The 19,348-nt window shown below is 53.7% G+C and overlaps 3 protein-coding genes across 3 annotated transcripts; all 3 read left to right on the plus strand.

The window, feature by feature from the left end:
* Positions 1 to 5,388: 5,388 nt before the first annotated feature.
* Positions 5,389 to 11,905, plus strand: UCRPA7_4478 (putative glutamate synthase protein; the record flags this gene model as incomplete). Its single annotated transcript, XM_007916976.1, has 4 exons — positions 5,389 to 5,513; positions 5,574 to 5,668; positions 5,729 to 11,723; positions 11,779 to 11,905. 4 exons carry the CDS (start codon positions 5,389 to 5,391, stop codon positions 11,903 to 11,905), a joined length of 6,342 nt encoding a protein of 2,113 aa, XP_007915167.1.
* A 1,231-nt stretch (positions 11,906 to 13,136) lies between these two features.
* On the plus strand, positions 13,137 to 15,511 carry UCRPA7_4479 (putative vacuolar transporter chaperone 2 protein; the record flags this gene model as incomplete). The annotated part of the gene is made up of 2 exons (XM_007917056.1): positions 13,137 to 15,356; positions 15,425 to 15,511. 2 exons carry the CDS (start codon positions 13,137 to 13,139, stop codon positions 15,509 to 15,511), a joined length of 2,307 nt encoding a protein of 768 aa, XP_007915247.1.
* An 892-nt stretch (positions 15,512 to 16,403) lies between these two features.
* On the plus strand, positions 16,404 to 18,794 carry UCRPA7_4480 (putative tpr domain containing protein; the record flags this gene model as incomplete). The annotated part of the gene is made up of 4 exons (XM_007917013.1): positions 16,404 to 16,484; positions 16,561 to 17,593; positions 17,649 to 17,830; positions 17,880 to 18,794. 4 exons carry the CDS (start codon positions 16,404 to 16,406, stop codon positions 18,792 to 18,794), a joined length of 2,211 nt encoding a protein of 736 aa, XP_007915204.1.
* Positions 18,795 to 19,348: the final 554 nt, after the last annotated feature.

Raw genomic sequence — 19,348 nt, forward strand, 5'->3', positions numbered from 1 at the left:
TGGATTGCACTGCACTGGATGTATGCGGGTCCCTGTAAGTCATCCCCAGCCCGAGCATTTCAAGAGATTAGATCTCGCTCTCAAGCATATGTGACGTAGCAGTTTCAGGCCAAGGTAGCTTACGCATGTCCGCTTAAGCCCCTCAATGGAGCGTTGCTCGTCTTGTACTCGTGCTATGGAACTTTGCAGGGAGGTGTACTATGCCGTACAGCGGATTGAATAGACTAGAGTCTGCCCGCCCTGTCTGTGCGGCGAGCTTGATCTCGAACTGCTGGTCTTGCAGCGAGGTGCAGCGGGGTTTGCTGGCTACCCCTGCTACGCAGACATCGCTAGCATTGAGGCATCTGGTTGGTGCTAGATAAGAAGGGTCTTCCTGAAGGAAGCGGATCTCATTGGCTGTGTGAGGTTATTTCATGTTGTCGAATCTTTTACAGCAACGCATGTCGGTCACGAGGCCAGCAAATATGCCGAGCCGCATATTTCCTCACCAGATGGATGCAGGTCTCTCGCCCTGTTCGGTTGAGCTGCAGCACGCCGTGCAGGGTCATACTGCCCTGGAGACGAGCTTGGGAAACACAACATCGAGGCACCATGTGCCAAGGCCAAGAGAAGATCATTGGCCGATGAACCCTTCTCCCCCCTTCTGTTGACGGCCAGTGCTACAGCTGTAACGCAATTTGAAAGTCTAAACCAATCATCAGACGGCTGTTCACCAGAAGAGGAGCCAGGCGGGGTCGATTGTATTCCCCGTCTAATTTCAAGAGCTGGATGATTCGTAGCGACGGTGCAGGTCCTCCTCACTTCTGTCCGAACTACTGGATACGGCACCCTCATCGGCCTCAATTGACCCCTCACCACTTACCGCACTGTTGCTTCCTTCGCGGCCTAAACGATGGGGGCGGTACAGTTGTCGGCGAAATTCCTTACCAGCTTAATTATAATACGATACCGGCCTGTGGGGTCTTCCAAAAGGACAGAGTAGAGCGTCAGGGTCTCGATATTCTGCCGCGACATCGGCCCTGGATCTTTGAAAAAAGACGATGCTGATTGGTGGCGGAGCTATGAAGAGCTTTGGAGCTTGACTCTCCGCCCTTAGGGATTTTTTTCTGCCACCATCCGGCCAGACAGGGATTCTTTTTTCGAGGCTTCTGAATTCCTCGCACTTGCAGGCGCTGGTTGCACCACCCTGGTACGCATACAAGCCGGCACGGCTGGGCAATCCCTGCAAGCTGCATGCCTCGGTGTGGGGTGCGTTCTCTATGGCTTTTGAATAGCCATTGCGTTGTAGTTTCTCTTACACGAACGTTTTTGATGCTCAACTGCTTCGCCAGTCTCCTTTCTAATCCGCTGCCAACGCGGAACAGGCGTTCCAGCTAGCTGAAGGTGCCCGGGGCACAGGGCAGACGCCCGACGCCGGTGATGAAGAGATGCGCCTAATTGAGAGAAACATGTTGGTAATACACGGCAATTGCTTCGCCAAGGAGCGTTATTTTGCTTGCAAGATGACCATCATATCTGCTCATGAATCTGGGAAAGTCGGCTCACTGCCCGGAAATCCATCTCTGACATGGTCTCTGCTTAATACACCCCGACTGTGGACTCGACGAAGCTTATATTCATTCATATTTTTCTTCTCTATTGTTTGATTCTATACCTCTGTCAGGGAAATAAACATCCATTCGTCAAGAGCATAGTAACCTCCTCAACAAGGCTCTCACTGCCCTACAGTAGGTGGAGCTACAGTAAATAACAGGATCTTTGGGGTCCTCGAGCAAGTGTATAGTTGTCATTGTTTATTACCCTTACGGATGAGCAGGTTGGATTGATAATGCATGTTAGTCGAGACAATTTTTCTCTCCTGGCGGCTTCGGCCATTATCCTCTGACGCGCCAGATACTTTTAGCATTGATCTTCGAGCCAAGCTAAGGGCTTGACCTCTTTGATGGGAACTAGCAAAGGGAATCCTAACGACCCTAGCTTTTCCACCACGGATAATAGTAGGATTACTACAGGATAGATTGCATCAGCTTCCGCCACCGGCGTCGCGAGTCGGAGACAAGCCTATTTTCGCTCGGAACCGCCTACGCTGTATGTAAACGCCGGTGGCAGAATAGTCAGACCCCCTCTATGCTGCCTTGTGAAGTAGTAAACTAGCTAGAGAGCTTGGCCGGCTGGCTTGCCGTTGCAGAGACAGCATGTAGGATGTAGGTATGTATGGAACCTTGCCCTTGCCCTAGCCCTTGCAGTGGTCTGTCTTTTTTTCGTCATTGATTATTTTTACAGCAAGCATCATTGCAGCTTTGCGGCGTTTGCTCGCCTGCATACGGGCTTTGGCTGGGGTTGACTCAGAATTGCATCCTACAGTACGTATGGCCCGGGGACACATCGGTGCCGTCAGCAGCAGGCCGACTGAATGGTAGGATCCCTGTAAAAATTGGTGCCAGGAGGAACAAGGCATGCATACATACATACATAAATACGTGCATTCGCACCACCCATGCTTGGGCGAGTGCGTCTTTTTATGATGCTGCTTGACACATGTTGAAGAGGTGGGCGACAAATAGGAGGGGAGGGGAAGCTGCTCAACGGCCCACCGCCCGTTCGATCGGTGGTCCAATTGCCAATTGCTTGAGTGATGGGCAAGGCCCTAAGCCGCGAGATGTCCACATGGATCGCCAGATGTGTGAGTAGAGGACAGGATGACAGCACCACCAAGTAGGTACACAGTCTGCGCTGGCAGACAGGTCATGAGTAGATGTACCTTCCCACTCGGATCTGTTGCTTGATCGATCCCTCATCGAAGGTACCTAGGCAGGAATGGAACATCGCGCCCATATCGGGAGGTAGGGGAAGGGCAATCACCCTTTACCTTAGTTTAGACACGTGCAGCAGTGAGCATTGTCAGGAGGTAGTGCACATGCAGCCTCTCATCATATGCCTCTCTCTCTCTCATATTGTCTCCCTCCTTATGTCTTCTCTCCACTTCCTTACCAATTCGCTGGTTTCTGGTAGGCCGACCAGCCAGCAGCTTGCGTGGGCGGTGGGTTCCGTACTTTGTCTGGCCGGTGGTCGCAGCTCTCCCACGCCCACGCCCGCCGCCTGTCCCCCCGAGCCCCCTCCCCTCCGTTGGCCCTGGCTGGCAGTGGTTAGAGGTTAGATACCCACAACCCATGGGACAGTTCACTGAAATCTCCCCACCTCCCCCACTGACTGGCGCTGTTCGCCTTAAGCTAAGCGCTAGCTGCCACATGCCTGCTGGCGACCCTCGATCTCTTTTTTCCTCCCTTGCCCTTCCTGGGCCCCCTGCCAACCAGCCTAAGGTAGTAAGTGACCTAAGGTAAGTAGCGAACGGCAGTAGCCTGGTGCTGGCTCTCCGCGAGTCGGCTTCCCTCAGAAACCAATCCAATACACCCGAATCGGCGGGTTTGCTTTGCTTTGCTTTGCTGTGCTTTGGGGACTGATCCGAGGAGAGCGCAGAGACCAGAGTAGACCAGTCCAAAACCAAACCACCCACTAGATTATCCCCATCCACCAGGCTTGGCCACTTGATTTTCACACCCAGGCCCGGTCAGTCACTCAGTCACTCACTCAGTCACTCTGTCAGTCTAGCCATAAAAGCTAGCTTGCCACCCCTCTACCCTACGGAACGGGCTTCCCTCCTTTCCTCCCCTACCGAAAATTATCTCAGTCAGTCAGTCATACAGAGCTGCTCTCTCAACCTGACTGCAAGACTCTCTGTATTCTGCTGAACTGTGCAAACAAAACTGAAAAAGGTACCGGTAAGTGACTCAACGCCGCCATCACACCCCCTCCCATACATATCCCACACCTGAAGAGTCGACCCACGTCCAATGGCAAGCCACGGTTTTTGGAGAGCACGGAAACGATATACCAGGCTACAAAACAATTCAACATTCGAGGTCCCGGATCCAGTCCTGGCAAAATCAAGCGATGATTTTGGACTATGAGACAGAAGCATGTTATGGGTTATCCTCGGCAGTACGGGCGCAATATATAAAAAATCGAGGCAGCAAGCGATGCGAGTCAAGACGAGACAAACCAGATAAAACCAAAACAACCAGAGATGCATGAGCAATCAGCCCGTCGGCCATGGCAGGTGAAGAAGCCCCGCGCTTGCCTGTCATAAACCGACCTCAGCTGGGCTTCCTCCGGGCAGCCGGGCGCTGATGATCAATTAACCCCGGGCCTTGTTTCCCCCTGGAAAGTGCCTGCCATGTCGAATGGCATGTTTGATGTGGTTTCTCCGGCTCGCCTATCGCCTTGTTCTGCTTGGGGGGCCATTTCGGAGTGTAAGGGCAGAGAACTATCGCCCTATCAGCGGGCTGCATCATAGCCGCATTTGGGGCCGGAAACGGGGGTGGCCTAATTGGCTGTCGTCATATCGCAGTGCAGCGCAATGCAGTGCACATCCCACGCTGCCCCAAGCTGCTTGAGCGGTTTCTCTATGGGAGAAGAAAAAAACTGCGGGCAGCTTCCAGGTTGCTCGTGTGGTTCCAGATGTCCCGCACTATCCTCATGCAGATTCGTGGGCTAGAGCTACCTACCTTTCGAGCTTGCCCCCCCGGCTGCTGCCACAGGTAATGGCTACTGCTGCATCGCATCGCATCTTTACTACTGCTGCTGCTTCTGCACCATTACGATTACGGAAGCGGGAGCAGCTACATCGCTGTCAATGTGACCTCACTCACCTGGTGGACGACGCCAATTGCACTCGAGAACATCATTCTTTATCGGTGCTTCCATCCCATCCACCTATCATGCAGTGAGTGGGCTTTATCAATGCCTGCCCGCGGAAAGGACGACAGCCTGACTGGAATTCGCCTCCAGGGCAAATCTGGGGTGTTTGCATGAGCAATTGGCCTCCACCCACTGCCAACTGGGATGAGCCTCGGGATACATACAAGGAAAACATCTGAACCACGAGCCCAGCAGGCGCTATTTAGCAAAAACTCTCAATTCTCGCTCTGAATTGACCTTGCAAGCTTTCGGAAAGCACTCCACATCTGCTCGCAAGATAGACTTTCGCTTGTCGCAGGTCTCAGCTTTTAAACCCACCCCGCTTTCGGTCTGCCGTCACTTCCTGTGCCCGCACTACTAATCACCTGGCTGCCATTGGACTGTGGGCTCTTCTTGCTCTTCGTGCTCCCCAAACACCACACCTTTCACCTCTTGAATAATTTTCCCACACAATCCAGAGACAAGTCAATTAATCTGCTTTGCTACCCACAGATTCCTGGTCCTCCCGAGCGGTGCTGCCGCTCCTCCGAACCGTATCAGCCCGCAAGTCCTGCCTCTGCGCAGGCTACCCTCTCCGATCCTCTGATACCCGCCCCGCCACCTCGAGTGTCCTAGGAACGGTCGCCTAGCATGGGCTTGACTGCGGACTTTGACGATCGACAAATACATACCGAGGCCGAATCTGAGGTTTATCATCCTTATGAGTACCAAACAGAGAACAATGATTCCTGGGCGGGCGCTCTGCCGGTGAAGCAGTGCGTATTCTCCCCCGGTGTAATGCCATTGGCCTGGGTTTTTTGTTGACATGAAACTAGGGGTCTCTATGACCCAAGCTTCGAAAAGGATGCTTGTGGTGTCGGCTTTGCTTGCCACATCAAGGGCAAGCCCAGCCACAAGATTGTTAGCGATGGTAAGTGACTCAATCTGAGAATCCTTCTGTTTGCAATTCACGTAGCTCACAATTGTGTAGCACGCAACCTTCTTTGCAACATGACCCATCGTGGAGCCGTTGGCTCTGATGCACGAGATGGCGATGGTGCAGGTGTTATGACATCGATCCCCCACAAGTTCTTCATCAAGAACTTCGAGCGAGAGGTCGGGATTAAACTCCCTCCTCCAGGCCAATACGCCGTGGGAAATTTGTTCTTCAAGCCGGACAAGGAGACCCTGCAGGAGTCCAAGAGGCAATTGGAAGATATTGCTGAGACCTTGGGCCTTCGGGTTCTGGGATGGCGAGAGCCTCCTGTGGACTCTACTCTCCTTGGCCCTGCTGCTGCAAGCCGTGAGCCCATCATCTTGCAGCCTTTCGTCGTTCTTGCTTCTGCTTACGGCTCTGGGGATGCCCCCGAAATGACGGATCCCGAGAAGTTTGACGAGCGACACTTCGAGATTCAGCTCTACGTCCTCCGAAAGCGTGCCACTCACACCATTGGTCTCCAGAACTGGTTCTATCTGTGCTCCCTATCTAACAAGAACATTGTTTACAAGGGACAGCTTGCTCCAGTGCAGGTCTATCAGTACTACCATGATCTCGTGAACGCCGACTATGAGGCTCACTTCGCCCTGGTCCACTCGCGTTTCTCCACAAACACTTTCCCGTCGTGGGACCGAGCTCAGCCCCTTCGGTGGGCGGCGCACAACGGTGAAATCAACACCCTGCGCGGCAACAAAAACTGGATGCGTGCTCGAGAGGGTGTCATGCAATCGAACGTCTTTGGCGAGGAATTGGAGCTGCTATACCCCATCGTTGAAGATGGTGGCTCTGATTCTGCTGCTTTCGACAACGTTCTGGAGCTTTTGACCATCAACGGTGTTCTCTCTCTCCCTGAAGCCGTCATGCTGATGGTTCCCGAGGCGTGGCAAGGCAACTCTCTCATGGATCCCAAGAAGGCTGCGTTCTATGAGTGGGCTGCGTGCCAGATGGAGCCCTGGGATGGACCTGCGCTTTTCACATTCGCGGATGGTCGCTTCTGTGGTGCCAACTTGGACAGAAATGGTCTACGACCGTGCCGTTACTACGTCATGGATGATGATCGGATCATTTGTGCTTCTGAGGTCGGCACTATTCACGTAGAGCCTGAGCGCGTGGTCCAGAAGGGCCGTTTGCAGCCTGGTCGCATGCTCCTGGTTGATACCGTTGCCGGCCGCATCATCGACGACAGCGAACTGAAGGCTGCTGTGTCTAGTAGACAGGACTTCCGCTCCTGGCTGGACAATGAGCTCCTTAGCCTTCCCACTGTTTTGGATACCCTGGCTGAGCAGAAGGCTGTGGACTTGGCTCCTCGCCCAGACGAGATTCCTCTCCAAGAAGACCCTCTTCTGCACGCTTTTGGCTACACATTCGAGCAAGTCAGTCTTCTACTCGCGCCCATGGCCTCTGATGAAAAGGAAGCTCTTGGATCTATGGGTAACGATGCCCCGTTGGCCTGCCTTTCCCAAGCTCCTAGGCTCCTGTACGAGTACTTCAGGCAGCTCTTTGCTCAAGTCACCAATCCTCCCATTGATCCCATCAGAGAGTCCATTGTCATGTCACTAGAGTGCTATGTTGGACCTCAAGGAAACCTGCTCGAGATGGACGCTTCCCAGTGTGGCCGTCTGCTCCTGCCTAGCCCAATTCTCTCAATCCCCGAGTTCAATGCCATCAAGAACATCTCCAAGATTCACCCTGACTGGACTGTTAGAGTTATTGACATCACCTTCCCCAAGAAGGAGGGAGTCGAGGGCTACATCAGGCACCTGGACTACATCAACAATGAGGCTACTGCTGCCGTCGAGGCACGAGACCGCATCATTATCCTCTCTGATCGCAACACCTCAAAGGACCGAGTTGCTGTCTCCACTCTCCTCGCCTCTGGTATGGTTCACCACCATCTTGTCAGCAACAAGTGGCGATCTATGGCTGCTATCGTTCTCGAGACTGCTGAGGCTCGTGAGGTTCACCACATGACTGTTCTTCTCGGCTATGGTGCTGATGCCATTAACCCTTACTTGGCCATGGAGTGCATCCTAAAGCTGAACAAGGAGAAGCTCATCAAGAAGAAGCTCAGCGATGACGTTCTGATCCGCAACTACAAGCATTCTTGCGACGGTGGTATTCTGAAGGTCATGAGCAAGATGGGTATCTCGACTCTTGCCAGTTACAAGGGAGCCCAGATTTTCGAGGCTCTTGGTGTTGATGACACTGTTGTCGAGCGATGCTTCCGAGGAACTGCTTCCCGTATCAAGGGTATCACCTTCGAGCTCATTGCCGAGGATGCCTTCCGTTTCCACGAGCGTGGCTTCCCGTCTCGTTACACTGTTGGTGTCCCAGGTCTCACTGAGTCTGGCGAGTACCATTGGCGCGATGGTGGTGAGGCTCATATCAACGACCCTTCTTCCATTGCCAACATCCAGGATGCCGTCCGTTCCAAGAACGACAAGTCCTACGAAGCATACTCAAAGTCCGAGTATGAACAGATCAAGGCCTGTACCCTTCGAGGCATGCTTGATTTCAAGTTTGAGGAGCGCAACCCTGTTCCTATCGACCAGGTTGAGCCCTGGACAGACATCGTGCGCCGTTTCTGCACTGGTGCCATGTCGTACGGTTCCATCTCTATGGAGTCTCACTCTACCCTGGCTGTTGCCATGAACAGACTTGGTGGCAAGTCCAACACCGGTGAAGGTGGTGAGGATCCTGAGCGATCCCAGAGACTCCCTAACGGTGATACGATGCGATCTGCTATAAAGCAAGTCGCTTCTGGTCGTTTCGGTGTCACTTCTGCCTACCTGGCCGACTCCGATGAGCTTCAGATCAAGATGGCCCAGGGTGCTAAGCCTGGTGAGGGTGGTGAGCTTCCTGGCCACAAGGTATCCAAGTCCATTGCTCGCACTCGTCACTCCACCCCTGGTGTCGGTCTGATCTCTCCTCCTCCTCACCATGACATTTACTCTATCGAGGATCTCAAGCAGCTCATTTACGATCTCAAGTGCTCCAGCCCTCGCTCTCGCGTGTCTGTCAAGCTGGTGTCCGAGACCGGTGTCGGTATCGTCGCCTCTGGTGTCGCCAAGGCCAAGGCTGACCACATCCTCATCTCTGGCCACGACGGTGGTACCGGTGCCTCCCGATGGACCGGTATCAAGTACGCCGGTCTGCCTTGGGAGCTGGGTCTTGCTGAGACTCATCAGACCCTGGTGCTGAACGACCTTCGTGGCCGTGTCGTTGTCCAGACTGACGGTCAGCTACGTACCGGGCGCGATGTGGCTATTGCCTGCTTGCTTGGTGCTGAGGAGTGGGGCTTCGCTACGACTCCTCTCATTGCCATGGGCTGCATCATGATGCGCAAATGTCACTTGAATACCTGTCCTGTCGGTATTGCCACCCAGGACCCTGAGCTCCGCAAGAAGTTCCAGGGTACCCCCGAGCATGTCATTAACTTCTTCTACTACATCGCCAACGAGCTCCGCGCTATCATGGCTAAGCTTGGTTTCCGCACCATCAACGAGATGGTTGGCCATGTTGAGGTGCTCAAGGTCCGTGATGACTTGAGGACTAACAAGACTGAGAACATCGACCTGTCTCTCATCCTCACTCCTGCCCACAAGCTGCGCCCTGGTGTTGCTACTTTCAACGTCCGCAAGCAGGATCACCGCCTCTATGTTCGCTTGGACAACAAGCTGATTTCTGAGGCTGAGTTGACCTTGGACAAGGGGCTCCCGTCCAGAATCGAGTGTGATATTGTCAACACTGATCGTGCCATGGGTACTTCACTGTCCTACCAGGTTTCGAAGAAGTATGGAGAGGCTGGTCTGCCGATGGACACTGTCCATGTTAACATCAAGGGCTCCGCCGGTCAGTCTTTCGGTGCTTTCCTTGCTCCTGGTATTACTCTGGAGCTAGAGGGTGATGCCAACGACTACGTTGGTAAGGGTCTGTCTGGTGGTCGTCTTATCGTCTACCCACCTCGCTCTGCGGTCTTCAAGGCTGAGGAGAACATCCTGATCGGTAACGTTTGTCTATACGGTGCCACTCTTGGTACATGCTTCTTCCGAGGTGTTGCTGCCGAGCGATTCGCTGTCCGTAACTCCGGTGCCACTGCCGTTGTTGAGGGTGTCGGTGACCACGGTTGCGAGTACATGACTGGAGGTCGTGTTGTTATTCTGGGAAGCACTGGTCGCAACTTCGCGGCTGGTATGTCTGGAGGTATCGCTTATATCCTTGACATCCACAACGACTTCCTCTCCAAGCTTAACACCGAGATGGTTGAGGCTTCCGGCATTGAGGATCCTGAGGAGATTGCCTTTGTCCGTGGCCTGATTGAGGATCACCACCACTACACCGGCTCTGAGCTTGCTGCTCGTATTCTCGTTGACTTCAACCGTGCTCTGCCCCGCTTCATCAAGGTCCTTCCTGTCGACTACAAGCGAGTCCTTCAGGAGGAGGCAGCCAAGGCTGCTGAGGCTAAGCGTGCGGAGTACAACCTCCCTGTTCTTCCGGGTGTTGAGGCCAAGAAGGACAAGAAGGAGGACAAGTCTGCCAAGCTTGCTGATATGGAGGAGTCATTCGGTGACAAGGCCGCTGAGAAGAAGCGTGCTCTTGTTCTCGACAAGACCAAGGGCTTCATGAAGTACCAGCGACGCGCCGAGAAGTACCGTTCGGCTAAGACCCGTACCAAGGATTGGGCTGAGCTGTCTCAGAGACTGGACGAGGACGAGCTCAAGTACCAGTCCGCTCGATGCATGGACTGCGGTGTTCCTTTCTGCCAGTCTGACACTGGTTGCCCGATCTCCAACATCATTCCCAAGTGGAATGAGCTCGTTTTCCAGAACCAATGGAGAGATGCACTCAATAGACTGCTGATGACCAACAACTTCCCTGAGTTCACTGGTCGTGTCTGCCCTGCTCCTTGCGAGGGTGCCTGTGTTCTGGGCATCAACGAGGATCCCGTTGGCATCAAGTCTATTGAGTGCGCGATCATTGATCGTGGCTTTGAGATGGGCTGGATGATTCCCCGACCTCCCGAGGTACGAACTGGCAAGAACGTTGCTGTCATCGGTTCTGGTCCTGCTGGTCTCGCTGCCGCTGACCAGCTGAACCGTGCCGGTCACTCCGTCACTGTCTACGAGCGTGCCGATCGCCCTGGTGGTCTGCTCATGTACGGTATTCCCAACATGAAGCTTGACAAACGTATTGTCAAGCGACGTACCGACTTCATGGCTGCCGAAGGTGTCCAGTTCAAGACCGGTGTCGCAGTTGGAGAGGACGTCACCCTGATGGATCTCAAGGCTCAGAATGACGCAGTTGTCATCGCCACCGGTGCTACTGTTGCCAGAGACCTCCCCATCAAGAACCGCAACCTCGAGGGTATCCACTTCGCCATGGAGTTCCTGCACAAGAACACCAAGTCTCTGCTTGACTCCGAGCTTGCTGATGGTGCCTACATTTCTGCCAAGGACAAGCACGTTGTTGTCATTGGCGGTGGTGATACCGGAAACGACTGCATTGGTACTTCCCTCCGACATGGCGCCAAGTCCGTTGTCAACTTCGAGCTCCTTCCCCAGCCTCCCAACGAGCGTGCTCGTGACAACCCGTGGCCCCAGTGGCCTCGCATCTACCGTGTTGACTACGGTCACACCGAGGTGCGTCAGCACATGGGCAAGGATCCTCGTGAGTTCTGCATCATGTCTGAGGAGTTCGTCGACGATGGCGAGGGCCGTGTCAAGGGTATCAGCACCGTACGCGTTGAGTGGACCAAGTCTCCGACTGGTGGTTGGGACATGAAGAAGGTAGAGGGATCCCAGCAATTCTTCCCTGCCGACCTCGTCCTCTTGTCCATGGGTTTCTTGGGACCTGAGGCTCGTATCCTGGGTGATGACATCGAGAAGGACGCCCGCAAGAACGTCAAGACTCCTGCTGGCAAGTACTGCACCAACATCGAGGGTGTCTTCGCGGCTGGTGATTGCCGCCGCGGTCAATCTCTTATTGTCTGGTAAGTTCCATCTATTCTCAACAAAGCAAGTTACTCAGCACTAACGTCATTATAGGGGCATCAACGAGGGTCGCCAGGCTGCTCGTGAGGTTGATCTGTACTTGGAGCACTGCACCGCCCTGCCAGTCACGGGTGGTATTATCAAGCGCACTGCCCAGGAGGTTTTCAGCGCTGCTGCTTAAATTGGGAAATTATGGACTGAACAAGAGAGAAGGCAGCATTTGTACGACCTTGTAAGCCTATCACGGTAGCATATTGCATGTTTCCCCTGCGGTGTACTACGAGCAGGTTCCAGAACGGTTTGGATGGCCAGGTCATTTTTTTTCTTCTGATTTCTCCCTTTTTGCTCGTCTTTTTTGATACCACCAAAGAGCAGCACACATAAGAAAAGTTTTCATCGGAGATTCCCAGGGGACGGAAACGGGCACGGGATGGATGGATGGATGTCTTCATGAAACGGATGGCGGTCTACGAATGGAATTGGCGAAGTGCTTTCTTCGGGACGCAGCGTTTCGTGTTGTTTCGTTTTCATTGTCATGTCATGTCCTTGCACATTTGCATATATGAGTTTGCTGTTATTGTACATACTGTTGTTGATATTTATATAAAACCTTAAAAATCATATCCCAAAATGCCCAGTTTTAAGTGTGATTAGCATATCGTTTTGAAGAGATAGTCAGTCTCGGTGTCGTTGTTTGTGACTGATAACCCAACAATTCAAGTCTATAGTGACATTATATCTTAGACCTCAAACGTTCATAGATGAACCAGCCAATCCATTGATATAATATCCAGGAGAGCAGACATGGAGCACTTCTTGGTTAGGGATAGCTTCTCATTCTCGTATCATTGCACGTGCCCACTATTATGATTGCTACAGCTTCGTTGCAGGTTACCGATCTAAGTGGCTGCTTGTAGGCTCAAGCGGCGATCTGTGGGCAGGTTTGGCTGGGACACGTGCTAAAGTTTGACTCTTGATAGGCCAATTGGGCTGTGGTAGTGATGAAAATTGGAGGGGTTCGAAGCTGAAAAAAGGCTACCCCCACATGACAGTGACGCCGGTAGCAAATTCTCGCACTCCGCCCGGCAGGCTAAAGCACTCTAATAGCAACGAAGACGGCCGCTACCTCGCTTCGCCTGTCTCCATCCTATGTCATAAGATCAAAGTCGACGGCCCAGACGAGCCCACGAAAACATACCAAGAAGCTTTAACTAGCTACCTTGCTTCTTTAATCTTCATCATTTGTGTATAAGCTACGTCTTATTGTATTGTTTACCTGTCTAGGAGCCGACACACTCTTATCTACTAATCAATTGAGCCTTCGACCAATTGCTATCTGCATAATATTCCACCAACCAGCTACCCACGGGTCAATTGCTTGACGACGCTTCCTTGCAGACACCTAGCCCACCATGCGCTTCGGGAAGACTCTCCGGTCTTCCATCAACGAGCCATGGAAGGGCAAGTACATTGACTACACCAAGCTCAAGAACCTGCTGCGGGAGGACAAGTTCGAGGACGATGACGTGCCGTGGACCGAGGACGACGAGAACCGCTTCTGCGACGAGATCTTCAACGTCCAGCTCGAGAAGGTCGCCCAGTTCCAGGAGGAGACGGTCGCCAGCCTGCGCCAGCGCGTCGATGCCGCCTTTGAGAAGCTGAGAGAGCTGGCGCCGCCGGCCGCCGAGGGCAAGTCGAAGGGCGACATCACCACCCAGCGGCTGAAGGAGCTGGAGGCGGAGCTCGACGAGATCACGAACGAGGTCAAGGAGCTCAAGAAGTACAGCAGTGTGAACTACACGGGGTTCCTGAAAATTGTCAAGAAGCATGATCGCAAGCGGGGTGATCGATACAAGATCCGGCCCATGATGCAGTACAGCTTATCCCAGCGGCCCTTCAACTCCGAGCATGCGTACAGCCCGCTGCTGAACAAGCTGTCGCTGATGTACTATGCCATCAGGCAGCACCTAGAGGAGAATGCACTGGCGGATGCGCTGCCCACGGATGCGGACAGCCAGGCCGAAACGCACAATGGCGAGCGGTATACTGCACACAAGTTCTGGGTCCATCCGGAAAACCTCCTAGAGGTCAAGACGTATATTCTCCGCCGCCTACCGGCACTGGTGTATAGCAATTCGTCTGCCAAGGAGGCTGACGGTATTGACGATCCGACACTCACGTCCCTCTACTTCGATAACCGCAAGTTCGACCTCTACCTGAGGAAACTGGACCGGGAAGTGGAAGCGTCGTCTCTCCGATTGAGGTGGTACGGCCAGTTGGGCTCGAAGCCTGATATTGTGCTCGAGCAGAAGACCATCCATGACAATGGAAGCAGCGAGGAGCGCAAGTTCACCATCAAGGAGAAGTACATCAAGCAGTTCCTGAGCGGCGAGTACAAGATGGAGAAGAGCGTGCAGAAGATGGAACGACAGGGCCAGAGTGGGGAGGACGTCGAGGCGTTCAAGACGACGGTGGACGAGATCCAGGAGTTCGTCAAGAACAACAAGATCGAGCCGATCCTGCGGGCCAACTACGTTCGCACTGCTTTCCAGAAACCGGCGGACGACCGTGTACGAATTGCGATTGATACTGAGGTCGCCTTCATTCGAGAGGATTCGCTAGACACTAGACGTCCATGCCGTGACCCCGGCGAGTGGCACAGGGCAGACATCGACAATAGAAACATAACCTACCCTTTTAAGGACATCAACCAGAGCGAGGTTTCGAGGTTCCCGTACGCCATTTTGGAAATCAAGCTCAAGGAGGACGGCGTCCACAAGCGGCCGATCTGGGTAGAAGAGCTGATGGCGTCACATCTGGTTCACCCCGCGCCTCGGTTCTCGAAGTTCGTTCACGGCGTGGCCTCGTTGTTCGATGACTACGTGAACAGACTGCCATTCTGGCTGAGCGAGCTGGATGCGGATATCCGTAAAGACCCGCAAGCTGCTTTCGAGGAAGAGGAACAACGGAAGGCCGAGCGAGCCGCTGATGAGCAGGTTGTAGGGAGTCTTCTGGGGTCAAAGGCTGTCTCATTCCAACCCGCAAGAAGCTCACCAATGGCGAAGTCATATCTCCAAGACAGGATGGCTCGAGACTCAAATGCGGGACTGCCATATTCGTCATCTGATGCTCACCTACCGCGGACCAAGTCACCGGCAACCGAAAATGGTGACGCTGGTGACGAGGCGCGGAACTATGGGACATTGTCTTCTGTGCTCCCCAGCTTTTCGATGACCAAGTACTCGAAGGCGAAGAGAGCCAAAGAGGCTCCCCTTCCAGAAGGAGTCAAGGAGCCCGAGACTTGGATCAAGAATGCTGGCCCCTTGAAGATTGAGCCAAAGGTATGGCTTGCCAACGAGCGCACGTTCCTCAAGTGGCAGCATATCTGCATCCTGCTTGGTGGCCTTGCTGTAGCGCTGTACAGCGCAGCCGGTGAGAGCCTCATCGCAGAGTTTATGGGCATTGCGTATATCCTCATTGCTGTGTTCGCTGGACTCTGGGGCTATTACATGCTGAAGACGCGACGGGCCATGATCATTGCGCGCAGCGGCAAGGACTTCGACAACATAATCGGGCCGATGGTTGTGAGCGCAGCACTGATGCTCGCACTGATCTTAAACTTCATCTTCCAGGTACGTAGCAGATGTTTGTCATGATTAACCGAACCATCTCAACTATGATGCTAACAAATTTGTTTTAGTATCAAGCAGCAGTTGCAAGAATGGAGAAGGACGCCGTAGTCTTTGAAAATAAGACTGTAGAGATTGATAGAGTAGAGCTGCTCTAGACAGACCTTGCATGACCGGGGAGACTCTTGGATACTGAAATACCATCAGATCATGTATTGGTGTAATAGATAGCCTTTGCATCGAGGCTCGGGAGATGTACGAACTTGTCATACCTTGTACAATGTCGGCAGATAATGAATAGGCATATAGCGATAATGTGAAGAGGCCCGATTAGAAGCTATCGCGGGCAGTTCCTGTAACGGTTGCACGACCCTGGTCACTTGTATGTCTAGCAGCTGCAAGCAAGCCGGCGTGAGTTCTGAATGGACCACGCAGACTTCCAGACCTCCAATAAACACCTCCGCAGCACACAATTAGCACGTGCAGCTGGTTGGGCAGGATGAAGAAAGTACAGCAAAACCGAAATGTGTGGAATACGTAGGGTGATTCAATGAGTTTAGGCTCTGAGATTCGCATCGCTCAGCTGGGAACTGCAGGCCTCCTGCATTGCTGTTTCAAGAGTGCTGCAAGCATCGCCACAAGGCTGCGCGGAAAGCGTCCTGTCTCGTGCGCCGGGCGTCTCCTCGCTGCGGTATTAGTCCACCCTTTCTTAGAGACTACGTAACCTGGACAGCTGGGAATGGAATGATTCACTTGCCATTTCATCTCAAACGCTTTTTGCTTCCTTTTTCTGCCTGAACTAACGGAGCTACTCAACCTTTAAAGACGCAAGGGCTTTATTGATCGCCAGTTTTTCGACGACCGCTCAACCCTTGGACACATCACGCTTTCACGGCGCAAAGCCACACTTCTTACACGTATGCTGGCCGCCCCAGCCTTGGAATCGTCAGTTTGGAGATGAAGAAACTCAGATAGTCCTCTGAGCGGCGACATCGATTTTCAAATTCTTTATGTCGCAAGCTATCGTTTTCTTATGACAGCTTGCCCAAAATGAGTGACGAGAGAGAAAAGAAGGGCGGCTTCTGGGACCTGTTCCGCAGCAAAACTACCACGCGCAGGGGCAGCCGGCTGGTCAGCAAATTTCTAGACCACCCCCGTGAACCTCGGTTCATTCTTCTAATACCCGCCATGCTGACTTCTAGCATAGGAAAAAGAGCCGCCAAGGAGAGCAAGTGAGGGAGATGCGGCAAGTCGTCGGCGACGAACATCAGAAGGCCCGGATCGCGTCACCAGCACTCGGCGCCGGCCGCGGCGTCCTATCTCCGGCGATGCCAAGGGCAAGGGCCGGGAGGGCCCAAACGGCGCGCCCTACGATACCGGCCCGCTGACAGAATGGCCTCCCTCCGGATTCTCCAGCGAGGAAGAGCTCACGCTGGGCCACGCCATGGAGCTTATCTCGAGAGGCGTGCCTGCGCACAAGGGTCACAAGCGGCCCATCCCTCACGCCTCGGAGAGCTACTACGCGCTCTTCGCGACGACGGCGGGCAACCGTGGCGATGACACGGACACGGCGAACCAGCACGACTCGATGACGCAACTCATGACCCTGCGGATACAGGGGCCTGGGTCGCCGACGTATCCCTGGGAGACACTGGAACAGCCCAGCTACTCATTCTACTTCGGCAAGCGCCCCGGTACGGTCACGCTCAACCAGTGGACAACCTTGTCAAGCAAACTACCTCCTGTCATTGCGCTTCGCGACCCTGGCGTGATGCCGCGAGAGGTCGACCTCGAGCAGGTTTTCCGGCGCCTGAAGGAGCTGGAGGCAGGGCTCGAGGACGACGACGACGATCTCATGTACAGGAACTTGTACAAGAGGCTTCTGAGGGATCCAGACAAGATCATGAATCCGCACAGGACCCTTGACAAGCAGATCACGGATCTGATCATGGTGCTGTCACGGCCAGACTGGTTTGACTTCACCAATCCGAGGAATCAGATTGTGACGAAGTTCATCTTCGACACGGGACACACGAACCACCAGCAGTATTTGAAGTTCTTCCACCAGCTGCTTCTGAGTCTGGAGCTGGATTTACGGATCAACTCGAGACATCACAATGACTGGTCGAAGGAGAAGTTGCTACAGCAGTTGCCGCCGCGGCTCCAGTGGAATCTTGCTTTGTCACGGAGATGGCGCGATAACGTGAGGGTGGAAACATATGGGAAGACAGCCGGTGAAGGTAAGTGTCCGCAAGGTCCAACTTCTTTGGCTGCGTCGTTGCTTACACCCAGTAGTGAAACTACGCTTCAAACTTAAGAGACGACAAATCAAGATGATCAAACGCTTTGCCCAGATGATGAAATGGCCGAACCTACACGAGACCCTTGACACCTTGAAGCGCCGGGACACTGATTCTACTTTGGATGGTATTAGCTCACATGCGATGGCTTTCTTTAGCGGCTTGGTTCTCCCAGGAGTAAGTACCCTTCATAGTAAATGAGCTATGTGTTTCTGACTTCTGCCAGACTACATTCCCCTTTCTCCTGATGAATTCCCTGATCGACATCGATCCAGACAAGGCCACCGATGACCTAGCTCTCCTCACCCACTTGCACCCATTATGTGGCTTCCAGTATCGTAATAGCTACACCTACTGGACGTCCATGTCCATTGTCGGTAAAGTGCTCGCGCCCACCTGCCACGAGATCGCTGGTTGGGTTGGACCGGCTCGTCCCACCGTTGACCTGGGCCGGTCTCAGATCGCCCGCATCCGCACCCGCCAGCCGCGCCAGCGCATGACGGCCGAGGACGTGGCGACGATGAGCGAGCGGTCGGACCCCCTCGGCCCGCCCACCGAGGTGTTCCCCGTCAAGGAGTACACGCTGGTGGTGCCAGACACGGACGAGATCGTCGACACCGTGCGCATCGAGCTACTGACGCTGCGGCCCTGCGCGGATCGCAACGCCTCCAACGAGCCCGCGGACGCACCGCGCTGGTTCGACGCCAGCATCCAGTTCGCCATCGATGGTGTGAGCTGGCCGCTGCGGCTGGCGTACGATGTATCGTTTGTATGCGCGTGGCCGTGCAGCGATGGTCCACACCCGCTGTTCTTCGACTACACGTACATGGCGGTCAAGGCGGACGAGATCACCGGCATCCGGGACTGGGCCGGACTGTACGGGGGCAGCAGCAAAGCCGGCAGCAAGTCCGGGAAGTCTGCGTCTGATCTACTGAGCGCTAGGTCCAGCCCGGCTGTGGGCTTGGGCCCGTCCAAGGCCAAGACACCGATCCATTCGGACCTCAAAAGCGATGACGACGACGACGAGAAGGTGTTGGTCATTGAGGCGTTTGGGGTTGCAGACAATGAAGTCCTGGCCCGTGCCTGGTGCGCGCACTGGGGCTTGAGTGCGGTGGTCGCGGATATTGGCAAGACATGGTGAGTCTTTACGTTCGGTGTCCTCCTGCAGAGATCAAAGTAGGCCTCTCCCCTGAAGAGGACCAGTGTTGCTGACTTGGCTTACAGCATGGCATGTGCTATCCGAGAGGCCTTCGCGGCTACACTTCGGGTGGTAATACTTGTGGAGGACCTGGATTCAGCTGGTGATGATTGATGAAAACGAAGTTGGACGCGTTTACGATAATGCAATGCGACGACATTGGCGTGATGTTTTATGGTTAATCTTCTGCACGGGGTAAGGGAGGGAAGAGGATGATGATGCTTGATGCCATTCATACGGTCTAGGAATACCCCTGAACTTGAAAATTGGGGGAGTTGGAAGGATTATTTTGCCGTATTTTCGAGTTTACGCACCGAAGAACGGTAATAAGTACGCGTATTCGAGCAATTTACATCTGCTTTCCACTTTGAAAGAAGCCTTGCCACCATATTCCCAAGGGAGGAATATCAAGTGACTGCGAGTCGTTCGAAATATGCTTCAGGGGCTACATGTCAAGGGGTATCTAGGCAGTGAATACGATTTTACATGTCCGCACA

The sequence above is a fragment of the Phaeoacremonium minimum genome (assembly GCF_000392275.1).
Source record: "Phaeoacremonium minimum UCRPA7 unplaced genomic scaffold PA7_03_scaffold_348, whole genome shotgun sequence".
Taxonomy (NCBI): domain Eukaryota; kingdom Fungi; phylum Ascomycota; class Sordariomycetes; order Togniniales; family Togniniaceae; genus Phaeoacremonium; species Phaeoacremonium minimum.